Source organism: Sturnira hondurensis, unplaced genomic scaffold, assembly GCF_014824575.4.
Source record: "Sturnira hondurensis isolate 20B ecotype Veracruz unplaced genomic scaffold, ASM1482457v3 Scaffold0003681, whole genome shotgun sequence".
NCBI classification, from domain to species: Eukaryota; Metazoa; Chordata; class Mammalia; order Chiroptera; family Phyllostomidae; genus Sturnira; species Sturnira hondurensis.
Window position 1 is genome coordinate 5,432,409 of NW_028076312.1, and position 24,499 is coordinate 5,456,907.

The following is a 24,499-nucleotide window of genomic DNA, read 5'->3' on the forward strand; positions in this document are numbered from 1 at the left end:
TGTCTCCTGCTGTCTGCCCACCTACATGGCATGCAGCCCTCAGACCCAGGCCCCGTGGGCTTTGGGAGTCTTCCCTGGGGGCTGTGGGGGAGCCATGGTCCTCGTTTAAGCTCCTGGCTGTGGCTAACTTAGTTTTTGTTAAAAGGGGAGTTAAATTCTTTGTAAAAGGGAAAAAATTATACTGTAATAACTTTTCCAGTAGAGAAGTCAGATTAGTGTATTGTTATTTTCAAAATTAGCTACTAAAATGAATATATTAGATGAGCAGAAAAGGTCTCCGCCTCCGGTTGTGTCGCTCAGGGGGAACCACAGGCCTGGACCCCGCCCCGCTCCGAGGAGCAGCGGGGTGTGCCGGAGTGTGGTGTGCCGCGTGCGTGCGGAGCCACAGCACCGTGGGTGTCCTGGAGACTCTCCTGCAGGACAGAGGTGGTCATTCTGAGTGGACCTCAGCTGCCTGGTTCTGAGTCCCAGCTCTGCCACTTCCCAGTGCTGTGACCTCAGGCAGGATCTTCGCCAAGGCTTGGCGACTCATCTATAAAATGAGGTAACAAGCGTACTTGTCTCTCAGGGAAGCAAAGATTAAAGGACCAAAGGCATCAAATGCTTGGCCAGGCCCTGGCAACTTTTGGATGGGCTCTAAAGAGTGAAAACAAAAGGCCCTGAAGAAATGTGGACAGTTCATCACAGGCCGGGCCTCTGAAATACGTTTCTTGGCCGTGAGTAGTTGGTCCAATCAGCACTCTGGGGATAGACCCCACTCCTGATACGTTCAAGGGGGTTATCTCCTTACTAGGGCCTGAACTCAGGAGTGAAGTAGGCAGACCACCAGAGGTGGGGTTCGGGGAGTCACAGACCACAAAGACACTGCTTCACTGCTGAGTACTCGGGACCATGTGGCCTGTGTTGACCCTACTGCCTGCTCCTGTTACCGTCTGTGTGCAGACAGGGCTCTCCTCAGAGCGGGGCCTGCTGGAATGGGCTTTGGTAAACAGCACCTCTGACACCCTGGCCTTCCCCTTCAGGGGCTGTGGCACGACTGTTGGGAGGGTGGACCTGGGACAGTTAAACACAGCCTGGGCATGGTTTAAAGAGAAACACTCAGTGCAGCCATCTCATTGGTTCTGCCTTTGTCATAAAGAATAAGAAATAATGTTCCACTGAGGAGCGATTTCCATCTAAATCAGCTCCTGGCCCGCTTCCGTGTCCCCTCACGGTCCTGGAGAACAGGCTGCCGGGCAGCAGGTGAGAGGATGTGGTATGTGCTGTCAGAGCTGACCCAGTGCGGACCTGCCCCCAAACTGCCGGGGACATGTGCAAACAGTTAAGGATGGTTTTGGAACCATGCTGTGTTTTTCTTCCAGGCAGTGTTACATTTGTGCCTGTTCTGGAATAAGCTGAGTGTTTTTCTGGCAGAAAAGTGAGAGTTCAGATGATGACCGAAGGACAGATTGTGGATTAGAGGAGCAGATGCTGCGGCTCAGTCTGCTGCTTTCTAGGAAGGATCGTGGTTGGGGAGCGAGTGACGCTGGGCCCAGCGAGACGTGGAGCCTCCCGTTTTGGCGTGTGCAGGAGGCAGTGCCCGTGCTGCGCGTGTTGGAGTGGGCGGAGGAGAGTGGTGCGAGAGATGCAGCCTTTGACTGGCCTTCAGGCCTGGCTCCGCCGGCAGGGGTTGGGTGGAAATGCTGGTTGGCACTTCACTCTGCACCACTCTGCAGAGGTGGGCTCTGGTGTAGACGCAGAGGCCAGGGGGCGCTACTGCAGAGGAAACAGAATCCCAGCCTTTCAGAGGCAGAGCAGATGGGACCCCCAAATCCAGCTGAGGAGAAAAAGGAACGCTAGCCCGGGCTGTGCATTGGAGTTTCCGTTTTGCTCGTCACGGAGAAGAACAGCTGTAACTTGTGTGGTGATTGCCCTTGTCTTAGACCGCGGCAGAGAGCGCAGTCTCACCTGAACTTCAGAAATCCTGGCTTCTCACCCCCGTTGGCACCAAAAGCAAATCCCTTCCTTCCCCTTCCCTCGCAGCCTGCCACACGTGTTCCTCTTCCTTTCCTCTGCATCTGCAGGAGTTTGTAAGTTTAACTGCTACCCCTTCTACTTGCCCTCCCTGGTGGACTTGAGATTTTCTCCCGAGGACATGGATTTTTTGTGGGGCAAGGATTGGCGTTTGTCACTTCTCCCCACTGTTGCTTTTCTGCTCCCCTGCGGATTCTGCCCTGCTTGTGCATCAGGGCCAGCTGTGACCTTCTGTCCTCCCCTGTCCACTCTCTGTGGTCGGGGGCCTCTGCTCCGTCGGCTCTCGCTGTCATCTGGGGTCCTTTTTGGCCCTCTGGCCCTTCTGTTCCCTCTGTCCACTCTGTCTCTGGGCCCTCTTCCGCCGGCTTTCCGCCCTCTTGGTTTCCTTTCTGTGGGCGCCCGAGGGGCCCTGAGCACCGATGGATGGCTTTCCACCTCCATCCCCATCTCCCCCACGTCATTCTTAGATCTTGTCCATGTGACTTCGTATTTTTTGTTAGAAAGTGACAGTAGTCTTGCGGTTTATTTAATTACAAAAATATACTACATTCTCACTTAATATTGGCTATAGGGTCTGCAACGTGATGTGAAATGAGGTCTAAGGAAGCCGTTTTTACCGTAGGCCAGTGGACACACATGGGGGTTGAGCTCCTGTGGCATCTCACCATTGTTATGACAAAGCAACGTGGGTGAGAGGTCATTGTGCAAAGGCCTGTTGCCTGGGGCATACTTAAAAATTCAAATGGTGTCAGAAAGTCAGTCCAGGGTGACTGTTAGTATTTCATTTTGATGATTATTTTAGGGGCCAGTGCCCTAGATGAGTGTGTGTTTAAAGGTACATGTGCATTGTACAGCTTTACATAAGTGAACACATACTTACTGTCCCTGCTATTTTACTCCACGGTCTGTCCTAGACTTTTTCATGTTCGTAAATATATGCATAGATAATTAAAAAAGAAACTTGTATGGAACATTTCAAACGCGCAGGAGTAGAGAGAATGTGACAGTGACCCCCTGCCTCCCTGTCGCCACCACAGCTCGTGGCTCTCTTGCTGGTCCTCGCCTCTCCCCACGCTGGGAGGCTGCAAAGCCAATCACCAGCATGATGCCGCTTCATTCAACATTCTCGTATGTATCTCTCAGAGATAAGAACTCTTTACACATACCCCAAACAACAAATAATAATTCATGATTACTAGACAGCAGATGTTAGAATTTCCCCATGTGTCTCAAAGTCAGTAAGCTGTTTCCATCCAGGTCTAACATGGGGTTTCATTTGGATGTGCCCCTGTGTATTTGGTCCCACTGATGGCACCCAGGCTGTTCCAGGCACTCACCTTTGTGGTGAGCAGAACTGGGATAAATCCGCGTGCGGCGAGGGCTCTCATGACGGCACCTTCTGGGCCATGTTGCTGGTCAGAGGCATTGATTTTCGGTTCCCTGCGCCTCCCTTCCCTGTCTTAGAAGTGTTCTGATTTCATCACACATGTTTAAATATAGATATTTGCATTAGTTTATTTTGTATTGTTTTCACCAGCAGCTTTGATCTGAAGCTCCCTTTTGGTTGTTGTCAGATCCAGCATGCCTAGCTTATTTTTTCCACTCTGTTCTTTCATCTACTTGAAATCTATGTTTTATGTAATGAACCTTACTTAGCTCTAACTCAGATTTTTTTTGAAGAGTGCTCCGTCACATTGTTTTGTAGTATCACTATGGTGCTCTTTCCATGGCAGAGATAAACGCGACGCAGGTGGCAGACGTAGAAAACAGGCTTGCTCGTGAACAGAGTTTGAGAGAGTGAGCTGCGTGTCTCTACCACCTACTGCTCTCCTATGTCAGTTCTGTAACAGCTGCCCAAAATGTACTGACCTGGAGGTACAACACTCTTGCTCCATGATTTCTGTGGGTCAGGAATCTGGCTGCAGCTGGTCCCCCAGCTCAGCACCCAAAGGGGTTGTACCCTGAGGTCCTGCGGGGAGGAACTGCGTCCGAGCCAGGATTCCGTCCCCTGAAGGTTGCTGGCTGGAGGTTGCCCGCTGTTCCTAGGCACAGCGGGCCCTCCATGGCCTCATGTTATCAGAGCGAGTGAGCCAGGGAGAGGGAGAGACGGAGAGAGAGATGGAGAGACAGAGAGGACACAGAGAGTGACAGGGAGAGAGAAGCCAGCAAGACAGAAGTCTCGGTCTCTTGAGACCTAACCTGGCCTTTACAGCTCATTCAGCCACCAGATGGCCCTCACACCTAACATGCCTACTGTGAGACCTTCGAAGAGGCCAGCGTCTACTCTGGGCCATGGGACATCTTCCGACTGGGCTTTGGGGTCCTTGCTGCAGGGGTTTCCTTTCCATGCAAACATCCTGCTCTTACAGGTCTCATTTAACATCTAGTGGAACGATGGGCGATTGAAATGAATTAGTAGCCTGTGTGGGAAAGTGGAGAAGTGCACAGAGAGGACCAGAACCAGGTGGCAGCAGGAAGCATGGGCTGCACCTGGAGGGGGTGGCGAGGACTGGGTTGCTGAGACGGGGCATGTGGCTCTCCTGGGTTATATCCAGCCCTGCTGGTCTCTCACCAGCAGCTGACCACCCCTTCCTTCTCACTGGGACCCTTCCTGTATAGACAATCAGCTCAGACCACCTTCCTTCACCTCTTCACCTCGGGCTGTGCCCTGCTGCCCGGGATCGAGGTTTTCTTTCCAGCAGCCTTCTCAAGTGTGGGGCTGTGGATGGCGCCTGGTCTCCAGGTTTCTGTCATGTTGAGGAATTTGCACTTTATCCTGTGGTGATGAGAGGCGATCATGGTCCAGAGTGCTTTAGAAACAGGGAGGACAGGTTGGGAGGGAGGAGGTCAGTGAGGTGATTCAGAGCATGGGGGAGATGCAGTGGGGGCCTGGCCCGTCCGGCCGCTTGTAAAGCAGTATGGTCAAGGCGCCCTTCTCAGGGCTGTCACGGATTACATCGCTTTGCATCTCTAAAGTTTGGGACACAGTAAGCACAAGGAAGCTTTGTTCTAAATTAAGTAAAATCATCGTATCCCATTTTTTAGTTTTCATTTTTAATTGGTTCAACTTTTTCTAGCAGCATTGCATGTTTTGGGAACATGTTTTACTGTTATTGCTACTTTAAATTATTTATTTATTTATTTATTTTTACAGAGAGGGATAGGGAGAAAGAGAGGGAGAGAAACATCAGTGTGTGGTTGCCTCTTGTGTGCACCCTACTGGGGACCTGGCCTGCAACCCAGGCATGTGCCCTGACTGGGAATCAAACTGGCGACCCTTTGGTTCTCAGACCAGCACTCAATCCACTGAGCCACACCAGCCAGGACTCTTACTGTTACTACTAACAAGATACTTTTAGCTAATATAAGTATAATCAGCCTTTATTTTCACTAAATATCAGCATAAAAGGCTGAGTGTAGTTTTTCTAAGGAAATTAAGGTTAATTACAGGAAATGAGTGCCTTTGCTATTGGTTTATGTTAATATACTTAGCAGTTTGATGCTTCCTTGCAGGAAGCTGGGATTGCATCTTAAGTATAAAGATTTTGTAGAAAATCAGTTCAGTACACTTACCTTAAAATTAATTGCAGTTTCAGTAAAATACCTTTAAAAAAATAAAAAACAACTTGTGTTTTGATGCTTGTTATCAAGGAAGTAGGTACAGCCTCCGGTGACAAGATGTGGGGGAGAAACCCGCAGTGTGACACTCCATAATGCTTTTTTAAATTCAGTGTCTGTGTTTGTGTGATTGAAGTTTTGTGCTGTAAACCTGTTGGAGTGACTTCACGTTGGGAAACCCCATGGAGGGCTGTGCTGGGGCTCATTTCAATGTGCCCTGGTGCTGGTAATTGGGTTCCTGGAGGTGTGCCTTGGACTGTCCTGCATTCTCAAGAACCGGTGGAGAAGAGACAGGTCAGAGGCCTCATTTGCTGCGCGGCCCTGGTGCCCTGGTGCACTCTGGCTCTGAGAAGAGAGGCCGAGTGGGCGGGAGTGCTGTCCAGGTGTGCTGGCTGTGTGCTAAGGAGACTGGCGACTCAGAAGCCAGGAAGGGTTTGCTGCAGGGCATGGGTGGAGGTAGCCTGGTTTGCGCCACTCATAAATCTTGTTTACCCTGGCACCAGTGGACACATTTTTGGAGGTGTTACTAAACTACTCACAGCGACCACTCTGCTGCTGGCACAGGACCTTCCTGCTTTGCGCACTGGCAGCCCAATGCCCCAGGAGCCTTCAGAACTTGCTTAGGCCTGGGCAGACCAGGAGGCTTGGTCTCCATGTGTGGATTTTTTTAGAGGTTTGCATGTCCTGCTGTAATTCTTGGAGAGGCGGTGAGGGAGGTGGGGCTGGTGCGCTGCTTCCTGTCTGCAGGTAGGGGACGATGGAGGCCAGGACTTCAGATTCACTCAGGCCGGAGACCCAGTGGCAGGGGCCCTGGGAATGAAGCAGAGAAAATGTGGGGAGTAAGTAGTCCTCACCAGGGGACAGGCCAGGTGTCAGGACTTAGTGGGGTGTCTTAACAGTTGACCAAACATGATTCAAATTAGTAGCAAGATTTTTTTTCAAAAAGATGACAGTAATTTCCTAGTATACTTAGTTGACTCTTGCCACACTTCACCAGTGTCAATGAGTGAGTGAGGTATTTATTAGATTCTTCAGTTGTCCTTTGGGGCTTATGCTTCGTGCAGCGGGTGGTCTTTTAGAAAACCGCCAGTATGAGAAGGCTAAAGCCGTGATTCTGCTGGGCGGGTTGTGGATGGGGGTGCTGATAGCCTTTCCCTGGGAACGCGAATTAGTTCGTGTGGACTCGAGACAGACCAGCTGTTCTCTCGAATTCCATGTTGTCCTAAATGGTTCTAGTGGAATGTTCTTAAAGGGCCGAGGTGGGGCTTTGCCCAGTGATGTTATTGCCATGAGGTTGCCCCTGCACCAGCCACGGAGGAGAGTAGAGTGGCCCCAGGGGGCGCTGTGCACCTTCGGACAGGGCGGAGACAAAAAGTGTCTGAGGGGCCCTCTGTGCCCACACAGCCTGGAGCAGGCAGAGTGTGTGTCGAGTCTGGGCTGGTCTTCAAGCCACAAATGATTTCTGTCACCTTTACGGAGAGCAGAATTAGAAGGAGTGTATCTGTGGCCAGGAGGGTGGGTGGAGGCTTGGATTCAGGTTTTATCTGGGAAAATCTGTTGTACTGTATCTCTGGGCATTTAAGAGTAGGATGAACTGGTAGCAAAACTGGTTTAGCGCCGGCTGGTATGGCTCTGTGGATTGGGAGCTGGCCTGCAAACCGAAAGGTCACTGGTTCAGTCCCTGGTCAGGGCACATGCCTGGTTTTTGGGCTAGGTCCTCATTTGGGGGCGTGCAAGAGGCAACCGATCTGTATCTCTCTCTCACATTGAACATTGACGTTTCTCTCCCTCTCTTTCTTCCTCCCTTCCCCTCTCTCTAAAAGCAAATAAATAAAATGTTCCTTACAAAACTGGTTTAGATTAGTTGCACGTGGAAGCTAGGTGACCTGCCCTGCTCTGGCGTCTTCTGCTGTAAGATCATTACCTGCTCAGCTGTTGAAAATGAACCTGCTACCTGGCTGACCAAATCACACTAAGTTCATATATTCTCCAGGTTCTTGTTCTTTCTGGAAAGAACTTGTAAAACACGGTCTATCTAAGATCAGGCAGCCTAGATAAATTATTTTGATTATGACCATTTATCTTTGACAGTTTGCAGTCAGTCATATTACCTCAAGAACTTTGAACAAACCTTCAAAAATACATTCACTGACTAGCATTAATGAAAAGAAGCACTTTTTTTTCTTGTTTTGGGGCTCTGACTCACCCAAAGATCCTTGCTCTGTTCTCAGGCCAAACTACCAGTTTGCTTTCAAGACAGTCAAATGAATTTTTACATCTATTTGCAGTATGCCTTTGCCAGCCTCAGGCATCACCATTTAAAATATGTCTACCCATTTAATAAATAAAACCAGTATTTCATTAATATTGCAGGGGCTAAGCTTTAAAGGCTAAAATCTTTAAATGATCTTTTTTATGCTGGCCAAATAGTTTGTGGGCTAAGGCCGCCCTATGCAGAGGACCTGGGCGTGTCCCTGCACGGCTTTCTGTAGTTGTCTGCATAGCGGTCACTGTTTCGTCTTTTTAACCTGTTCTTTTACACCACCCTCTGAGAAGGATGGCGTGTTCACAACTGTCGCTTTCTCGTTCTACTAGCTGTTGTATTTATTACGGCTGTTGTTGTTTTCTGCAGGCCGGTCTAATTGAAGCCAATGGGGAACTAAAGGTCTTCATAGACCAGAACCTTAGTCCTGGAAAAGGTAAGGGCACCTAGTTTGGAAATGCACTAAATGTATTCAGTCTGGTGTATTTATGAATGTCTCTGATAATGAAAGCCCCTGGTTAACAGTGGAAACCCCACTGGAAGGGCTCTCCCGTCTGGGGGCCTCCTGGATGGGCAGGGGAAAGGTAGCATTCAAAACTCAGACCTACCACCTGCGCACGCACATCGGTGGCTGAGTTTATTTTGACTTGAACTGTAGAAGTAAGAAACACAGGTCCATCTGCAGTATGCCTTTGTATTGCACTTGTATTCCTGTCTACCTCATGGCGGGGGGCTGGGAGACCTGCGCTCTGCAGACGTTTGCTCTGTGGCCCGCCACACGGAAGCAGACAGAACCAACTATGATCTCAGAGCTCATGGTGCGGTGCACGCCTCAGTGCGAATGAGAGGCTCCGCATCTGTGGTGTATCTTCAGTGGTTCTTTGGGGATCAACGTTTTTCTGCATCCCTGGAGTTCAGGGAGAATCAGTTAAAGCCACTTCTTCCCCAGGGGTCCCAGAGTTTGCAGTTTCCCTCCTAAAAGGGACACGTGATGGACATCTGGGAATGTGTACGTGGGGATGCTGTATACTTCTTCTGGTAACGTGGTAGAGGTGGGATTGCTGGATCAGAAAGATGCGTACCTGTCAAGTGTCGACGTGTGATGCTTGGCTGATCGTAAAGCTGCGTTGGCGTGGAGCTTTGATATGGCAGGTTTGAGCAAGCCCACTTTGGTGCAGCTCGTTATAGTGTTGCTCAGGGAAGACCTGCAGGAGAGTCTGGTTTGTCTCAGGGCGATTTCGCTGGTGGGGATGGATGAAGTCCATGTGCGTGGCTCCAGCTGTCACGTCCACTTAATCTGGTTCAGCCGGGCTCGGGGCCAAGAGACCTTGTGCAGTGGTAGGGCTTAGCCTCTGCTGAAGGATTACTTATATCTGGTTTTTCTAATGATCATCATATAGAAAATTAGCTTTTCACTTTAACAGTGAGACCCTAATAAGGGATCTCCTGATGCCTACTGTATAACCATGTGGGAATTTGAAACTGTTTTGGGGCCCTCACTTGGTCTCATGCTGTGTCCTAGCCCCTTCATGTCAGTCCATCTGTCACTGTGAGCACTGGACAGGAGCCCAGCCAGCTCCTTCCCCATCCCTCCCCTATGAAGCCACATTCCATGTGACTGAGTGAGTCTGGAGTGTCATGTCGTGAGCTGGTGGGCTCGTTCTGCATCCCCTCTGTAACTTTGGGACTTACTGTCCACAGAGGCTCTCTCTGCTCTGCAGAGCCTTGTGCACATGGCCGCATGCTGGCTGCCCTTGCCCTTGGCCTGCCTCCATCCAGGGTGCAGCTGATCTCTTCCTTCTCTCGCTCCAGGCCTCAGGCCCACGCCTGCTCCCCTGGTGTCGCTGGTCCTGGCATGTCGTGGTGTGGCCCTGCTTTCTTCCGGATGCCTTCTTTCCCCTCTGTCCAGGGATGGAGAGCCCAATGAGGGATTTCAAAAAGTATACACTTTTTAAATCTTGATATGTTGTGAATGCTAGTTTTTGGCATGCACAGATTGCTTGAGTGGAAAATTCAGTGTAAGTAATTGGGCGTGTAAAAGTTTCAGAAATTTGAGGCATGGCATTTTCTTTTATTTTTTAAAAATCTTCACCCAAGGATATGCTTGTTGATTGAGAGAGAGAGAGAGAGAGAAACATTGATGTGAGAGAGAAACATCGATCAGTTGCCTCCTGTAGGCACCCCAACTAGGGATCAAACCTGCAGCCTTTTGGTACATGGGGCAACACTCCAACCAACTGAGTCCCCTAGCCATGGCATGACATTTCCTATTAAAGTGATGAAGCAGAAATAACAATGAAAAAGTCCACAAACTTTGCTTCCCTGGGAATGATGGAAGTCTTTCATTATGGTGTTCACTTCGAATTTCTCTCCAAGTAAGCTTACTTATGACCACACACTGGCTGTCTCTCTTTCCTCTTCAGCTAAGCTTGCGAGCCAAGGAATTGAATTGGAAGGATCAGAAAATAATAGTTTTGCTTGACTCTACTGGAATATTTTGGTGCTAGCTGCCTGCACCGTTTAAAATACTTTGCATCCCTCTTAGGTGTGGTCTGTCTTCTCGGCGGCCCCTCATCTCGCTTGGAGGAGTGTCTGCAGCTCATTTTCCAGCCCTCCTCCATCCAGCTCGCCTTTGCTCTGCTGCAGCCTGGACTGCGTGCCCAGACCTCACCCGTCCTCCTGTCAGGCCTGTTGCGGTTGCCTTGTGCTGCAGCAGCTCTGCTGGGACCAGTGTGGCCTCCTCGGCCCTGTCCCTCTACCTCAGAGTTGTGTTTTTGTTGTGAGAAGGCACCGGACAACCTCTCCACAACCCTCTCAGCTCTCCCCGTGCCCCCAGGGCGAGTGCTGCCGCGTTTCTCTCGCTCCTTTCAGAGAACCAGTGTGCAGCAAGTGGCGCCCTCTGCGGGTCTGTGCTGGTCTGGCCGCTGGGGGCTTGGACGTGAAGAGAGCGGCCCAGCCCGTCTGGCCCCGCCCCTGTGCCCTGACAGACGGGTTTCAGCAGCAGCTCCCTTGTGCTTCTGGTTCACGCACTTTGGGGTAGTTTTAAGTGGTGTTGCACTAACTTGAGCTGTCACTTTGGGTCACTTATTAGTATTTTATTAGATCGAGGAGCCCCATGAGCAGCACACTGGGATCTCATTTGATTCAGTGGTCACTGCGGGCACTTCTTTAGGTAGTCAGCAAAGGCTTGGGGTCACAGTGAGTAAGGCCCAGACGCTCCCACAAGCTCGTCTGGGAACCCAGGGGAGTGGTCAGCGGCATGTCCTGGAGAGTCAGTCTCTCTGGAATGACTGATGAGCAGCAGCTGGTTCTCACTGTGTAGTAAGGATGGGATGGTCCTGAGGAGGAGACGGTGGTCCAGGCCAGGATGGAGGCTGGGGCATCAGTGGTAGGGACTGGCCTCGATTTCTGCCCTGCACCCTATACCTGTGGGGCTAGTTCACTGTGGCTCGGGCCCACCCACCAGGAAGGAATTCAGGAGCAGCAGGCCAGTGCCTGAGAATTGCCACTTCTTGGGAACCTTGCTGCTCTCAGTTGAGAGCCCTCAATGCCCTGAGATGAGGCCAGACCCAGCATCCAGCTCCCTCCCTGTCTGCGCCTCCCAGGGTCTGGCTTCGACTCACTTCCTTGCAGCTGGGTCCTGCTGCCCTCCTGCTCTGCCACTCTTGCACACTGGGGTGCTTGTTCTAACTGCGCTCCCAGTCACTGCCTCCTTGCACCGCCCCCTCCTGGCCACTTACATCACTCCTTCTCTTCTGCTGTGTTTCCAGACCCCTGTATCAGCCAGAGTTCTGCAGAGAGGCAGAGCTGGTAGAAAGCATGTAACATACATGGAAGAGATTTCTTTCAAGGAGTCGGCCTGTGTGATATGGGACTGGCAGGTCTGAAAGTCGCAGGGGCTGGAAACGGAGGACCTGATTCTGGCTGCAGTCTTGAGGCAGAATTTCTTCTCAGGGAAACCTTAGGTTTTGCTGTCAGGGTCTTCAGCTGATTAGATGGTTTGTACGAGTGCTCTTCACTTAACGTCTATGATTGTCAATATTCATCATGTCCACGAAGAGCTTCCAGAGCAGCCCCTGAGCTGGTGTGAGATTGGATAACTGGGTGCTAGTAAGTCCTTTGGCACACTGACACACAAAGTTGACCATCACAGCCTTCGGCACTCAGAAAGCTCTATTTCAAAAATATGCACTGAACTCACAGCCTTTGCATTTGCAGGTTCTGAAGACAAGAGCCCCAGTGCAGAGTTTTGGACAGTAAATTCTGTGCAGTTATAGTTGTGACAGCCATCTGGGCTGCGTCTGATTGCTCCTGGAGGGACACTGTGTGAGCCTTTGCACGCACGCTTGTTCGGGTGCTGTGGGCAGACGCGTAGGGGTGGAAACTGGGTCGCAGGGTGAATGTGCACAGCTGCATCGTTTTGCCTCCAGTCGCTCCATGTCCCCACTGGCATCTGGTGTTGTCAGTGTTTTCAGCTGCATGTGTCCTAATTGGTCTTTCCTCTTACTCCCTGCTTTCCCGTGGCCTTGCGCTGCTGGGGGAGTCTGTCCAGAGTGTTGGGCCCATCCCAGAAGGCCCTTCTCCTCCCCTGCTCCTCAGCCTGGACGAGCTCCTGCCTGGCCCATCTTCTCACCCTTTCTTCTCATGGTTCTTACTTGGGTCTTTCTTCCAGCCAAGCGGTGATGGAGCTCAGGCCGCCTCCCCCACCTCCTCCCGCCAGGCTCTCACACAGCCCTTCGTAAGGGCCTGCTCCCTGCCCGTCCCCTGCACAGACCTGACCTTGGACTGCAGCTCAAGTGTGCCCTTTCTCCTGTACTCTGTGTCTCTGCCCGCACGTCGTCATGCTTCCTGTCTTTTCTAACCGAGAAGTTCTTATTTGTCATACAATAACATGTGCTCACTCCTCCCCGCCCCCGTCGGTACCTGTGTGAGTGAACATGTGCCCTTCGGGGAAGACGTTTCTGCACCTGGCGCCCATGCCTGTACTGCTTTGAGACACGTGGTAACCCTCTCCATGCTGCCATGGAACTTCCGTGTTTCGTAGCCGGGTCATGCCTGTCTGTTTCTGATGCCAGGTTTTGTTGTCTGGCGCTGTTTTGATGGAGAGCTCCAATGCCTGTTGACTGATTACTGACAAACCTGTCTTCTTCCTGGACTGCTCCGAGGCCCCATGTGGTAGGCATGTGTAGGTCCTGTCTTCAGCTCCTGGGGGGCCGGGCCTGTCTCCACGTGCTCTTGTGTCAGCCTGGATCATTGCATCCTGCATCTGTCATTGTCCGACTGCAAAGGGGGCGTCTTCCTGCGACACGTCCTTTTCTCGCTGCTTCAGTACTGTTTTTCTGCTGTAGGGCTCTGAGGTGGGAAGATGAAAATTGAGCAGTGATGTGTGACTGAAAGCTGAGTGTTACTTTGTAATCATTGAGATGTGGTAACTGAAGCCTCCCAAATGCACACAAATGTGCACGCACACGGCAGGTAATTCCTAACCAGTCTTTCTGCAGTGGCCAGAAGGCGAGCCCAGCTGTAGGGGGGAGTGGCAAGGTGTTTGGCTCTTCTCCCAGGGGACGTGGAGGAGAGGCGTCAGCTTGTTCTCGCCTCCTGTCCTCTGTTTTAACCCGAAGAATGTTTGCAGTGTGGCAGTGACCTCCTGCCCCGGGAGCCGTTCTCCTGGGCACGAGGGGGTGACTGTTCTTCGACGAAATGCTGACCAAGGAGCAGGCGGCCTGCTATGTGGTGGAGCAGCAGTGTGAAGGTGGCCCGGGCTGCCCGCATTCACACTGCCAGGGGGCAGCCTGGGGCCCTGCACACTCAGCCTGGACCCACAGAGGAGCTCCCCGCAGCGCCCACTGGTCCCAGTGTGTGTGGCTGGCTGATGAGCAGCATGTGTGCGTGGGTCGGGTGTGGCTGCTGGGGTGGCCCAGGGAGGAAGCTCCTTCTCCGTGCCTGAGAACTGAGAAGGGTGCCCTTCTGGCTGTTCTACCCACTGGGGCAGCACCTGCTCTCACTCGTGCCAATTGGGAAGGCGCAGCATGCGGGGCGGCCATATTCTCGTGACCCTTCAGGCCATGTTAACAAGGGAAATATTTGCGGCTCAGTGGGCAAAATAGTAACTCTTAAAAACATTAGGTTCTGAAAACTTTAAATTGGGTAAAATTATTTTCAAGAAAACACTAAACCTTATGTTCTCATAATTTAAGATACCTTAAAACAGATATATAAATAGCATGTGATTACTAATTATAAAAATATGCTTATATAACATTTTTAGAATTCCTTTTTTTAATGCTTATAGCAGTTCAGACCGTGTATATTCTTAATTCATTTTCTTGCCAGGAAAGGAATTCTCCATTTTATAATGTTATATTTGAAAATGTTTTATTACAGAGTTCTTTTTAAAAAGGCTGTGTAGCACATTTTACAGTTGAAACCATTTTATTTCCAGTGACTAGATTCCTGGGCTGTGTTATAATTTAACCCATCTTGTAACTGGAATGTCGGTCTCCTCCCTCCCTAGTAAGTGGATTGCATGTGGCAGTCTTTATCAGAAAAATGGGCAAAGCATTCTAATTTCTATGGCTAGGTTAAACAAAAATGAAATGCCATTTCATTCTTGAGATTGACAAAAACTGCCAAGTCTCACTGAGTCAGCTCCTCGGGTGTGTGTGCATATGGTGTGTGTTTGTGTGCACATATTGTGGTGTGTGTGTGTGCACGCAAAACGGCCACTTGGAGGTACTGCAGTGAATCCTGTGACAGAAGGTCATCTAGCACCCTGGTCCCCTTTGGCACATCTGCTGGAGAGCAAATGCTGGGGAGGACCCCATGCTCTGCGGCAGGTGGCCCCCCACACAGCTGCAGCGTGTTACTAGTCACATGCTGAGAGTATTTTTGTACAACATCTCTGTTCAAGTGTTATAGTGGGATAGCACTACAGCACTGAAGAAAATCAAATGGATTTCTCCATGGCTGAGCCTCAAAACCAGTGTAAACAAAGTTGCAGAATTTGGTCAGTACATAAGTCACTATCTCAACTGCAGCACTGATGTTGCTCTTGGGCTCGTGTGGGGAGCAGGAAAACAGACCTGCTGTGTCCAGCAAGCAGTGACAGTTGCAGGCGGGGCCGGGCTGGGTGTTACAACACCTCACAGCTGTAAGGTGAGCTCTGCTGCTAACAGCTCTCTCGCAAATACGGTGAAATGACAATGGTAGGTGGTTCTCGGTGTTCTGGAGTACGGTTCTTTGCATTGGGAGAGTTTCTCTCAAGAACAGCACCAGGGCGGAACCCTGGTGGGAACAATAGACGGTGTCCACGAGCAGATGGAAGGCAGGGGCCCTTGGCCCCGGTCTACTTCTGCCTCATAGGTCTGCTGTCACCCCAACACCCCCAGAGTGCCCCTCCTTTCCCCAGCTGGGGTGTGAAGCGGGGAGCCCCCCGACTGGGGCTCTGACCATGGTTTTTATAGAAAGACGGTAGCCGTGGTCGTGGGTGGGGTGTGTTGTCCTGAGGAGTGGGCAGGTGTTGTGGCTGGACCTGCAGGCCTAGCCGTGGAAGATGACCGCCTGGTCCGTCTCTGGGTGTGTTGGCCTCCACAAATCAGTGCACAGAATGAGCTGTGAGATGGCTGTCACAGAACTGCCCGGCCTGCTGACGTTGGCTGGGGTCGTAAGCGCTGACTCAGAGGAGGTCTTTCTTCCACTTCATCGACAATCGGAGGGTCACTGCAAATTAAAAAATAGTTACCTTTTTAATGAATCAATTTGGTATTGCTGGAAACTTATACTAATGTATATTTGGATCTAGAAAGTATAATGTAGTTCATTGTATTTTAAATCTCAGTGTAAAATAGAATAACTTTATTTTTGTCTTTTGAAATAACTTTAACATATCTTAAACAACTTTCAAAGTATTCGCTTTTGTTAAGATACACAGGGTGGCGCAAAAGTAGGTTTATAGTTGTTCATATGGAAATAATACAATAATTAATAAATAATAATACAGGAATAAACTCTGTTTTGCATACTTAACAACTGTAAACCCACTTTTGCCTCACCCTGTAGACCTGTTTTTCAGAGGAAAGTAATTAAAGCAGATAAACTTTTTTACAGAAAATAATTTAAATATCTGTTATTGTTTAAATACTCATATTTAGCCACTTGAAGGATGAGTATCTGTCTTGGTCAGGTTAGGTTGTTAAAGAGAAATTATTGTGTTTGTATGTAGCAGCAAAACTCATTGGTTGTTGAATTTTGAAGAAATCTGTTCTATAAAGTTCTTTCAAATGCATGCACCGTAAAGGAATGACAACTTAGACCAGGCTAAATGGAAGGCAATGCCTTACTGGTGATTTGGAAGTCATCATGGTGCTGACCTGGGTGGAAGTTAAGGAAGATGGCAGCCCCGTGTTCGCCCCCTTTGAGGCCCTGGCTGCGGAACCGCCACTTCCAAACCCCAAGAGGACAGGCCTGGCTCCTAGGCTGCCCGTGGCTGGTCTGCTCTGGGGAATCCCAGAGGGTTTGGAGAGGCATGACCAGACCGGGCTTTCTCCTTTTCTCATGAGGTAATGGCCTGGAAGTCAACATAGTTCTCACCTGAGGGTATTCTGTTCTATAATTGTCATAGAATTACATCCATACCTCAGTGCTCATCAGCCTCAGGACCCAACAAACCCTGTACTTGTCATATGTTGACGAGAAAAAAATGTTTCAGCACCCGGCACTTACTCGGACTCATCGCACTTGCTAGGAATTGCATGAGTTATGATGCTGCCTCGCAAGGACGTCATCACCTGCTGCTTGAAAAATTCACTCGGTACTCGTTGGTTTCTGCACTCGTCACGAGTGCCAGAACGAATGAACGACAGTACTGAGGTACCCCTGTATGGCTTTTTGAGAGTGGTCTATAGGGCATGAAGTCCGATCAGAACATTCTGTAGATGGACAGACGCATTTGGGGCAAGTTGGTGACAATGTCCGGGGGCACCTGAGCCCCCAACCCCGGAGAGGGACTCATTGTGTGGCAGAGCAAGCAGTCATGGCCATCCGGCCCCCTTAAGTTAAGAATTAAGCTCAGTAGAGGTGTGTATCATTGACCCATAGATCTAAAATGGTGAAAGTGGGGAAAGAAAGACCTCAGTAGAACCTTCATTGTCCTGAAACTCACCGTGAGCCTTAATTCAGCAAGACACTAACCTCTTGTTTCCTTGTGTGGCAGGTGTTGTGTCCTTAGTGGCTGTTCACCCCTCCACAGTCAGCACACTTGGGAAGCAGCTCTTGCCAAAAACGTTCGGACAGTCCAATGTCAACATTGCACAGCAAGTGGTAAGGGGCTCCGGGGAGGGTGGGCTGGTGCTTTCGGGACAGTGCCCTTTAGGTTCCAGCTTGCAGTGTGGCACGTGAGGCTTGCTTTCGCAGTGTCCTGTTGAATGTGTGCAGTGTGGGGACAGTCGCCTTCTGCAGGGATTTCAGGAGCATTGTGGTTAATGCGCAGGTAGCAGGTAGTCCCCCAGTGCTTCTGTGTTCTGCCCTGACAGGTTCCGTAGGTGTGACGTGGAGGGCTCTGGTAGAGCATCGTGGAGTTGTGTGGGCGCATGTTGTCTTTGACGCTGCTCGGGGCGACGTTAGCTGCCGGGAGATGAGGGTGGTGTTGGTGTGCAGGCCACGTGGGGTTAGGGTTCTGCAGGCTGTCGGGGTCCTGCATGGCAGGTGTGTCCTTGGCCTTACCAGTTCTACAGGAGGGGGCCAGAGGTGGGTCTGCGCTCCCGGACCTTGTGGTCCCCCCTCCCCCGCCACCCCATGCTTAGCAGACCTCTTCCCGTCATGACTCTGGTTAGGTTGAAGTCATCCCTACTCCTGGGCCATGTGCCCCATGAGGAGAGAAAGGTGTTTCCACCTACCCAAGCTTGATCACGTCCAAGTGACCTTGGTCACTTCCGGGTGACCGTCCTTAGCAGGGTTGTGACTGCTCCTCACCACTAAGCCCTGGTCAGTAGGATGTGGCCACTTTTGCTCAGCAGAGTAGCTGTGGTTTTTCCCGGAGCGGTAGTTTGCAGGCCACATTTGTTACATAATAGTTTTTCAATGAATATCTTTTTGATGTGTTATACATTCCATTTTATGTTTTAATTTATAATTCATATTTTATACTTACTAGGTATGTAGCAGGATTTGGCTTGGGAATACTTCATTAATTATAGGAACAGTTCTGTTTTTATTTCAGGTATAAATAGATGGGAGGAAAATTATGGGGAGATTTTTCTGTTGGTGCACCTTAACTTTGTCAGTCTGAGAGTTAAATCACTGACTTGAATCAAGCTGTTTTGGGTGGACCTAGTAAAGGTAATTTGTTCTTTGCAAAATCCTGGTACTGTGAATTAAAGTGTATATCTCCTAAAACTTCATATACCAAAGGATTAGAAATCAGAGGACTGGCTGATTCTGACATGAGAGATGAAGCTTCATCTTCATGTGAGTGAAAATTGGACCTGGAGCCTGTTAGGCCTTCCCTCGTCGCCTAATCAGTGGTCTGGGCGTTCAGCTCACAGCTCAGGGGGAGGCATTTCTTGCAGGGCAAAATTTCCGTGTAAAATAGTGAAAATAAAAAAGCCAAGAGAGAAAACCCGCAGGTGTTGGTGGCCTTCACTCCTCCGTGAGGGCGTGGGTAGTGGCCAGGGGGTGTGAGGTACCCCTCCGTGCTCACCTGTCCCGTCACCGAGGCAGGCCGTTCTCACAGTGAGCAGTCACTGAGCACTTGCTGTGTCTGGCCCTCTAGCTGAACTAAGGAAGAGGCGCGGCTTAGGGAGGGGCGATAGAATGGGCACTCGTCTCAGGGCCCAGGCCGCGTCCACTGGGGCACTGACCCGAAGTTAGGTAGCCCTCTTCTGAACAGAGTTGCAGCATGTGGGGGCCGGGGTCTCACTGTGCCCACTCACGGGGGGTGTGCTGGCACCCTAAATCTGCTCCCCAGAACATAGCCAGCCAGGTCCAGGAAAATGTGCTGGGTAAGTGCCGTGAGTGGCAGGTCTCTGTGTTTCCCAGACTGGACCACAAGCCTTGGCTGGAGTGCATTCTCCGCCACAACCCGCTGCCCCGTGAATGGGAGATGCGTGCACGTATTTAACAGAAACAGAAGTTTCACAAGGCACTCCTCCCTGCTGGGGGATTTGTTCCCTTTTCTGTCCTGTTTCATTTTTCAGAAAATTCGCTGATTTGATTAATGACTTTCAAATGAGGGTGATCTACCGTTTGAAAAATGCTGTGATGAAGCTCTTACCACTGGAAATGTGAATTAAAAGAATGAAATTTAGTTGAGCTGTTTTTCTTTCTTTGGTTTGTGGATCATTAACTTTGACAGGTTATCCCTGGGCTTAGGGGTAATTTGCAAAGTGCCGGGTCAGCTGCCCCGGGGCCATGGCAGGTAACACACTTATCCTGCTAAGAAGGGGACCAGAGGGAGTGTCCAGCTTAAAATAGCCAGGCAGTGACCACAGCAAGTCCCCGAAGCCGCAGTTTGCCCTCTGCCCTCCGGCCGGGCTGCCCTAGCATTTGGGTGCCTGATGTTAACACGTCCCGTGACCTTGGGTCTCCCAGGCACTTTGCTGGGCAGTAACTGAGGAACAGTGTTTCTGAACAATTTCCTGGGTCAGTTTAATCAGTATAGAGTCACACAGCAAGATCTTTGAAAAATTGAAATTTTATTATATTTTTTATAGAGCTATAAACACAGAACATACAACATTATATTAGTTTCAAGTGCACTTGTGGTGCGATTTGCATACACTGTGAAGTGATCACTGGAATAAGTCCAGTTAACATCCGTCACCATATATGGCTAGAACATTTTTTCTTGTGATGGGAACTTTTAAGGTTTACTCTGTTAGCGACTTTCAAATAGGCACTGCAGTCTTACTAACTATGGTCTCTGTGCTGTACGTTACTTTCCCGTGATGTACTCATTTTATAGCTGGGAGTCACTACCTTGTGACCCCTTCTCCCATTTTGCCCACCCTCTGCCTCTGAGCTTGGGGTGTTTGGTTTTATTTCTCGCTTATTTATTTGCTCTTTCAGATCCCGCATGTAAGTGAGATCACACAGTGTTTGCCAGGGAAACTGGGGCTTTCTTTATCTGGCTGTACAAGACAACGTCTTTGTGCCCCCGTGTTAACATTTGAGTATTAATTGATGGGACCAAAGACCTGAGTACTTGCTGTTGAGAGACAAAGTAAGGTTTCCCTTCCTTTGGTGAAGGGACGGGCGCTCAGCCAGCTGGTGAGGGGCATAGCGGCCCCGCCCCCTGAGCGTTGTACTGGCTTCCAGCTGTCCTGTGGGCAGTGGGGCCCTTGCCCTTGCTCCCAGGGCTAATCCCCTTCTCATCCCCTGCCCTGTGCTGTCTGGGGTGCCTGGGTTTCCCCTGTGAAACAGCCATGGGGTGGGCTTCCTGCACGTGGTCAAGCTGATGCACCTTTTGTTCTGAGAGCTGTTTTCTGTTTGTTTATTGGCCTCATTTTGGTGTCATTGAAGGATAGATTTGTATCCTTCTCTATATCATTAAAAGGGAAGTAAAGACGGCAAGAGGAAAGCCAGAATCGCACTGAGTCCCCCGCAGACTTCTACCCGGGACGTGTGATTCACATGCCCCACTGCTGAACATGACCTCCCTGAGGCTCTCGTGCCCCCAGAGGTGCATTCAGTTCTGTTGGGCTCGTGCGTGCTGTCTGGCGTCCCCGCTGCTTTCGTTTGCCTGGAGAAGATGCCTGAGGTTGACAAAGGGAAACGAAGACATGTTCAGAACAGGCGTGGCCCTGCGGTCTGTAGTTCAAAGGGTCAGCTGCTGGGTTACTCACCTTGTCATTGTCCTCTCTTATATCTGTGGTTAATAAAATGCAACAGTGGCTGTAGATAATGAGAAATGATAAAATGGCAGAGTCTTTTGTGGGAGATTTCTGATTGTGTTCTGAATTGTCTTTTTTGACTGTAGGTAATTGGTACGCCTCAGAGACCTGCAGCGCCCAACACTATCGTGGTAGGAAGCCCACACACCCCTAACACGCACTTTGTCTCACAGAACCAGCCTTCAGACCCCTCACCTTGGTCTGCCGGGTGAGCACATGCCTAGAATTGTAACCCCCAGCTCTCTGTGGTCATAGGGTCACAGGGGCTCGCGGATGGAAAATGTCCAACGCGTGCCCATAAGGGATGTGTAGTTACGTCATGCTTTTCCTCGTAAAGGAGGTCAGGCTGTGGGAGAGCCAGCCTCCCTGTAGTTCCGGAGTGACGGTCACACTAGAGAGCTGTCCCCTATAGTGCTGGGCGGTGATGGTTATACTGTAAAGGGCGGGAGAGCTGCCCCCTGTAGTTGGGATGACGCCTACACTACACTATAACGTGTGGTCAGTTCTTGGCGGGAGAAGAGGAGGGAGCTGGCTTTTCAGCACAGTGGTAACTTTGTCCATTGCCTGCACTGGAAAGTAGCTTTTGGAAATGTGGTATAAATGGGATGGATCTCACAGCAGCTTCGCCATTTCATGGCGGTGGCCCACCACGGTTACTTTGAGCCTTTCTTCCACTAAAGCAAACCGATTTGAAAATGATTTTACTCGAAGGTCAGCTATGCAACTTTCCTTCAAAACTAATGAAAACAAAGCTATAGAATTGTGTCTATATTGGTTCTCAAGCAAAAATCATCAGTTCCCACAATTCATCCCATTACAGACTGAGAGCAACCCTTTCCTGGATGTGGTGATTTTAAAAGTTCAGGTGTCTGGGGTCACTCCTGATCTGACGCACACGGCAGGCTTCGGCATTTGGCACTCGCTGCCACCTGGCCATCCAGGTCTCGGCCTCCCCTTGTCTGTCAGCCACTCAGATTTGGCCTAGAAAGTCCTGGGTTGGCAGTAAAACTTTCATAATTCCTGATGTCGGCCCACATCTTTCTAAGAAGCAGAGTACAGCGTGCCAATACTCACCAAATACGTGCTGGGCCCTGCCCCTGGGATGTACGCCCTACTTCTTCCTGAGAGTTGGAGGTACAGACAGACGTGAGGTCTGGCCTTCACAGAGAGAAAGGAGGCACTGGCCCTGCCGCAGGTGCTGAGTGTGCTCTGCAGGGGTGGAACTGGGCCCCCTGGTAGCCCGCTCGCCTGCGCTCCAGCCCCAGCGGGTCTCGATGCCCTCGTGTACGCCCTCGTGTACCTCGTTAGCCCTTTGAGGTGCGTGTGTGTCTTAATTCAAGGCCGGCGGTCGGCAGGCTAAGGCTGCTGCTTTTCCTTTGTATTTCTGAAGGAAACGCAACAGGAAAGGAGAGAAGAACGGCAAGGGCCTGCGGCACTTCTCCATGAAGGTCTGTGAGAAGGTGCAGCGGAAGGGAACCACGTCCTACAACGAGGTGGCCGACGAGCTGGTTGCAGAGTTCAGTGCTGCCGACAACCACATCTTACCGAACGAGTCCGTAAGTGTGTGCGGCCAGCGCGGGGAGGTGGGCAGCAGCAGAACGCACCAGTGCCACCCTGCCCCCTCCACTTTTATTTGCAACAACTTCAAACGTACAGAGAAGGTCCGAGAACCGTACAGAGGAGCTTTTCTGGATCCATTTGTGCATATGATGCCCTGTCACCCCTAAATATTTCTGTGCATGTGCTCTGGCTCTGCCGGTCGGGCAGCCCCCTCCTGCGGAAGCGCTCCTGGCCTGGCGCGGCTGCCTGGTCAGCACTGGCCAGTTCGGTGGAGCTGTGCTCGGAGCGATGCCAGCAGCTGCCGCAGCGGGTCTGTGCCGCACGAGGCAAGTTGACGGTGCGCTTCCTTGAGTGTGCTCAGGGCCCAGTGTTTCACACTGGCCTGCGAGCCGTCCTGGGTCATGCGGAAAACTCCCCTTCATCTTCCCCAGGCGTATGACCAGAAGAACATCCGACGGCGAGTCTACGATGCCTTAAACGTGCTGATGGCCATGAACATCATCTCCAAGGAGAAGAAGGAGATCAAATGGATCGGTCTGCCCACCAACTCAGCTCAGGAATGTCAGAATCTAGAGGTTCGCCACTAACCCGTCGTGTTTCGTGTGTTCATGTAGACTCACCCCAGAGCAGCCATTTCTGTTGGCAGCACTGGGACCTGGTCAGGGTCTTGTGCTTCTGTGCCTGGTCTGGGCCATGTGGACCAGGCTTGTCCAAATCCCAGAGTCTCTGATCAGGCACGTCCTTCCCCACCTAACGGTGGTGGACTGTCTGGCCCGGGCGGGCTCTGCAGACCCTCACTGCGGGTGGGGAGGAGGTCGGGCAGTCAAGGGCGTGGACTCTAGTGCAGCCACCTTAACGCTATTTTTAAAGTACATAGCCAGATACAGGAAATGAGCGAAGGCAGCAGTGTATGTGCAGTTGGGATTGAAGAAGAGCTTGCCACAGGTGCTGTGGTCCAGACTGGTCTGTTTCCCCACCGTTAGATCCAGGGAGAACATTTTCTGCAAGAGCCTGCTTAGGCGACATTGTGTTGCTGCAGGTTGTAAACTTCGCTGTAGTAAATCAGTTGTGTTGACTTCTGATATTCATGGTTTATTTTTGAAGGTAGAGAGACAAAGAAGACTTGAAAGAATAAAACAGAAACAGTCTCAACTTCAAGAACTCATTCTACAGGTAACGAATTACTTACATTTGGAGGCAAGGTAGTTTTAATATCTTCGACTAATTTAGTTTTTTCTCCGCGGCAGTCTCTTGCAATCCATTCTATCCCTCTGTGGTAAATAAAGTCTCTCCTTTGAGATTTCGAACCCGAATTTCATAAATATTCACTGTGCATGTGTCATTGACATGAACTCTCATGGACATGGGCCTTGTGGCCAGAGGGGCAGAGTGTGAGAGCACTTGTGTGGATGTGCGTGTGTAAGTGTGACCATGTGAGTGTGTACATGGCTTGTTCACAGTGTTTAAAGGGCAGCAGGGACGGCCCCTTGGGAAGGAGCGTGTGGAAGTTCTCTGGGGTATGTATGCAGTGTGCTCCGAGTACCAGGCTCCAGACTGGGGGCAAGGTGCAGATCCTGGCTGTGCCTGGCCAGCGGTCAGCACACGTGGTCAGAGAATGTGTGTCAGCGTGCCTCAGACACACGTGAGCAGTGAACTGTGCTGCCCTCCCCAGGGATGCCCCTGAGCACCAGCCTCACCCCCTGTAGGGATCTGGGGGTACATGTTCTGGGTTAGAAGCAAATACTCAAACACGTGTGTAAAGATCTCCCCCTTGGAGGGGGAGTGGCCAGTTTCTGGACAGAGGCAGCTCCGAGCTGGGGTTGCCGCCTGGGGCATGGGGGCCAGCTGCTGCCAGAAGTGATGGCTGGTCAGTAAAGGGAAGGAGGGCATAGCAGCAATTTATTGAGATGATTGTGGACCCCAAGGGTGGCAAGGCCATGGATCGTGTGGTCAGGTTGGAGGCTGCTGGGAACCTGTAGGCATGTGTCAAAAAACCAGAGGGTAAGGGGTGTTAGAAGCTGTGGCAAGAGGTGGGACCCTTGGGAGGAAGCGCTGGGGTTCTGCAGACAGGCCTAGATGCTGAGGTTAGGAGATCTCAGAACGTGGGAAAAGGCCACAAGGGGGCACTGTGGGGCTTGCAACATTTGCCCCAGCATCC

The 24,499-nt window shown here is 50.7% G+C and overlaps 1 protein-coding gene and 1 long non-coding RNA gene across 3 annotated transcripts in view; one reads left to right on the top strand and one right to left on the bottom strand.

Annotated features, from left to right (window-relative positions):
- TFDP1 (transcription factor Dp-1) overlaps nt 1-24,499 on the top strand; it is a 43,135-nt gene that overhangs the window by 11,141 nt on the left and 7,495 nt on the right. Inside the window, exons 3-8 of one of the 2 annotated variants that reach the window (XM_037042089.1) lie at nt 8,264-8,330; nt 17,106-17,212; nt 20,868-20,989; nt 22,172-22,337; nt 22,773-22,916; nt 23,446-23,514. In XM_037042089.1, coding sequence (XP_036897984.1) covers nt 8,264-8,330; nt 17,106-17,212; nt 20,868-20,989; nt 22,172-22,337; nt 22,773-22,916; nt 23,446-23,514 — 675 coding nt within the window. Of the gene's footprint in view, nt 1-8,263; nt 8,331-17,105; nt 17,213-20,365; nt 20,713-20,867; nt 20,990-22,171; nt 22,338-22,772; nt 22,917-23,445; nt 23,515-24,499 lie in introns of those variants that run through there. The other variant, XM_037042090.1, reaches the window with a different exon arrangement.
- LOC118984260 (uncharacterized) lies at nt 6,239-16,619 on the bottom strand. Its single transcript, XR_005065888.1, has 3 exons — nt 16,558-16,619; nt 12,796-12,797; nt 6,239-6,250 (listed from the first exon to the last, which is right to left on the bottom strand). It is a non-coding gene; the product is annotated as an uncharacterized LOC118984260 (long non-coding RNA).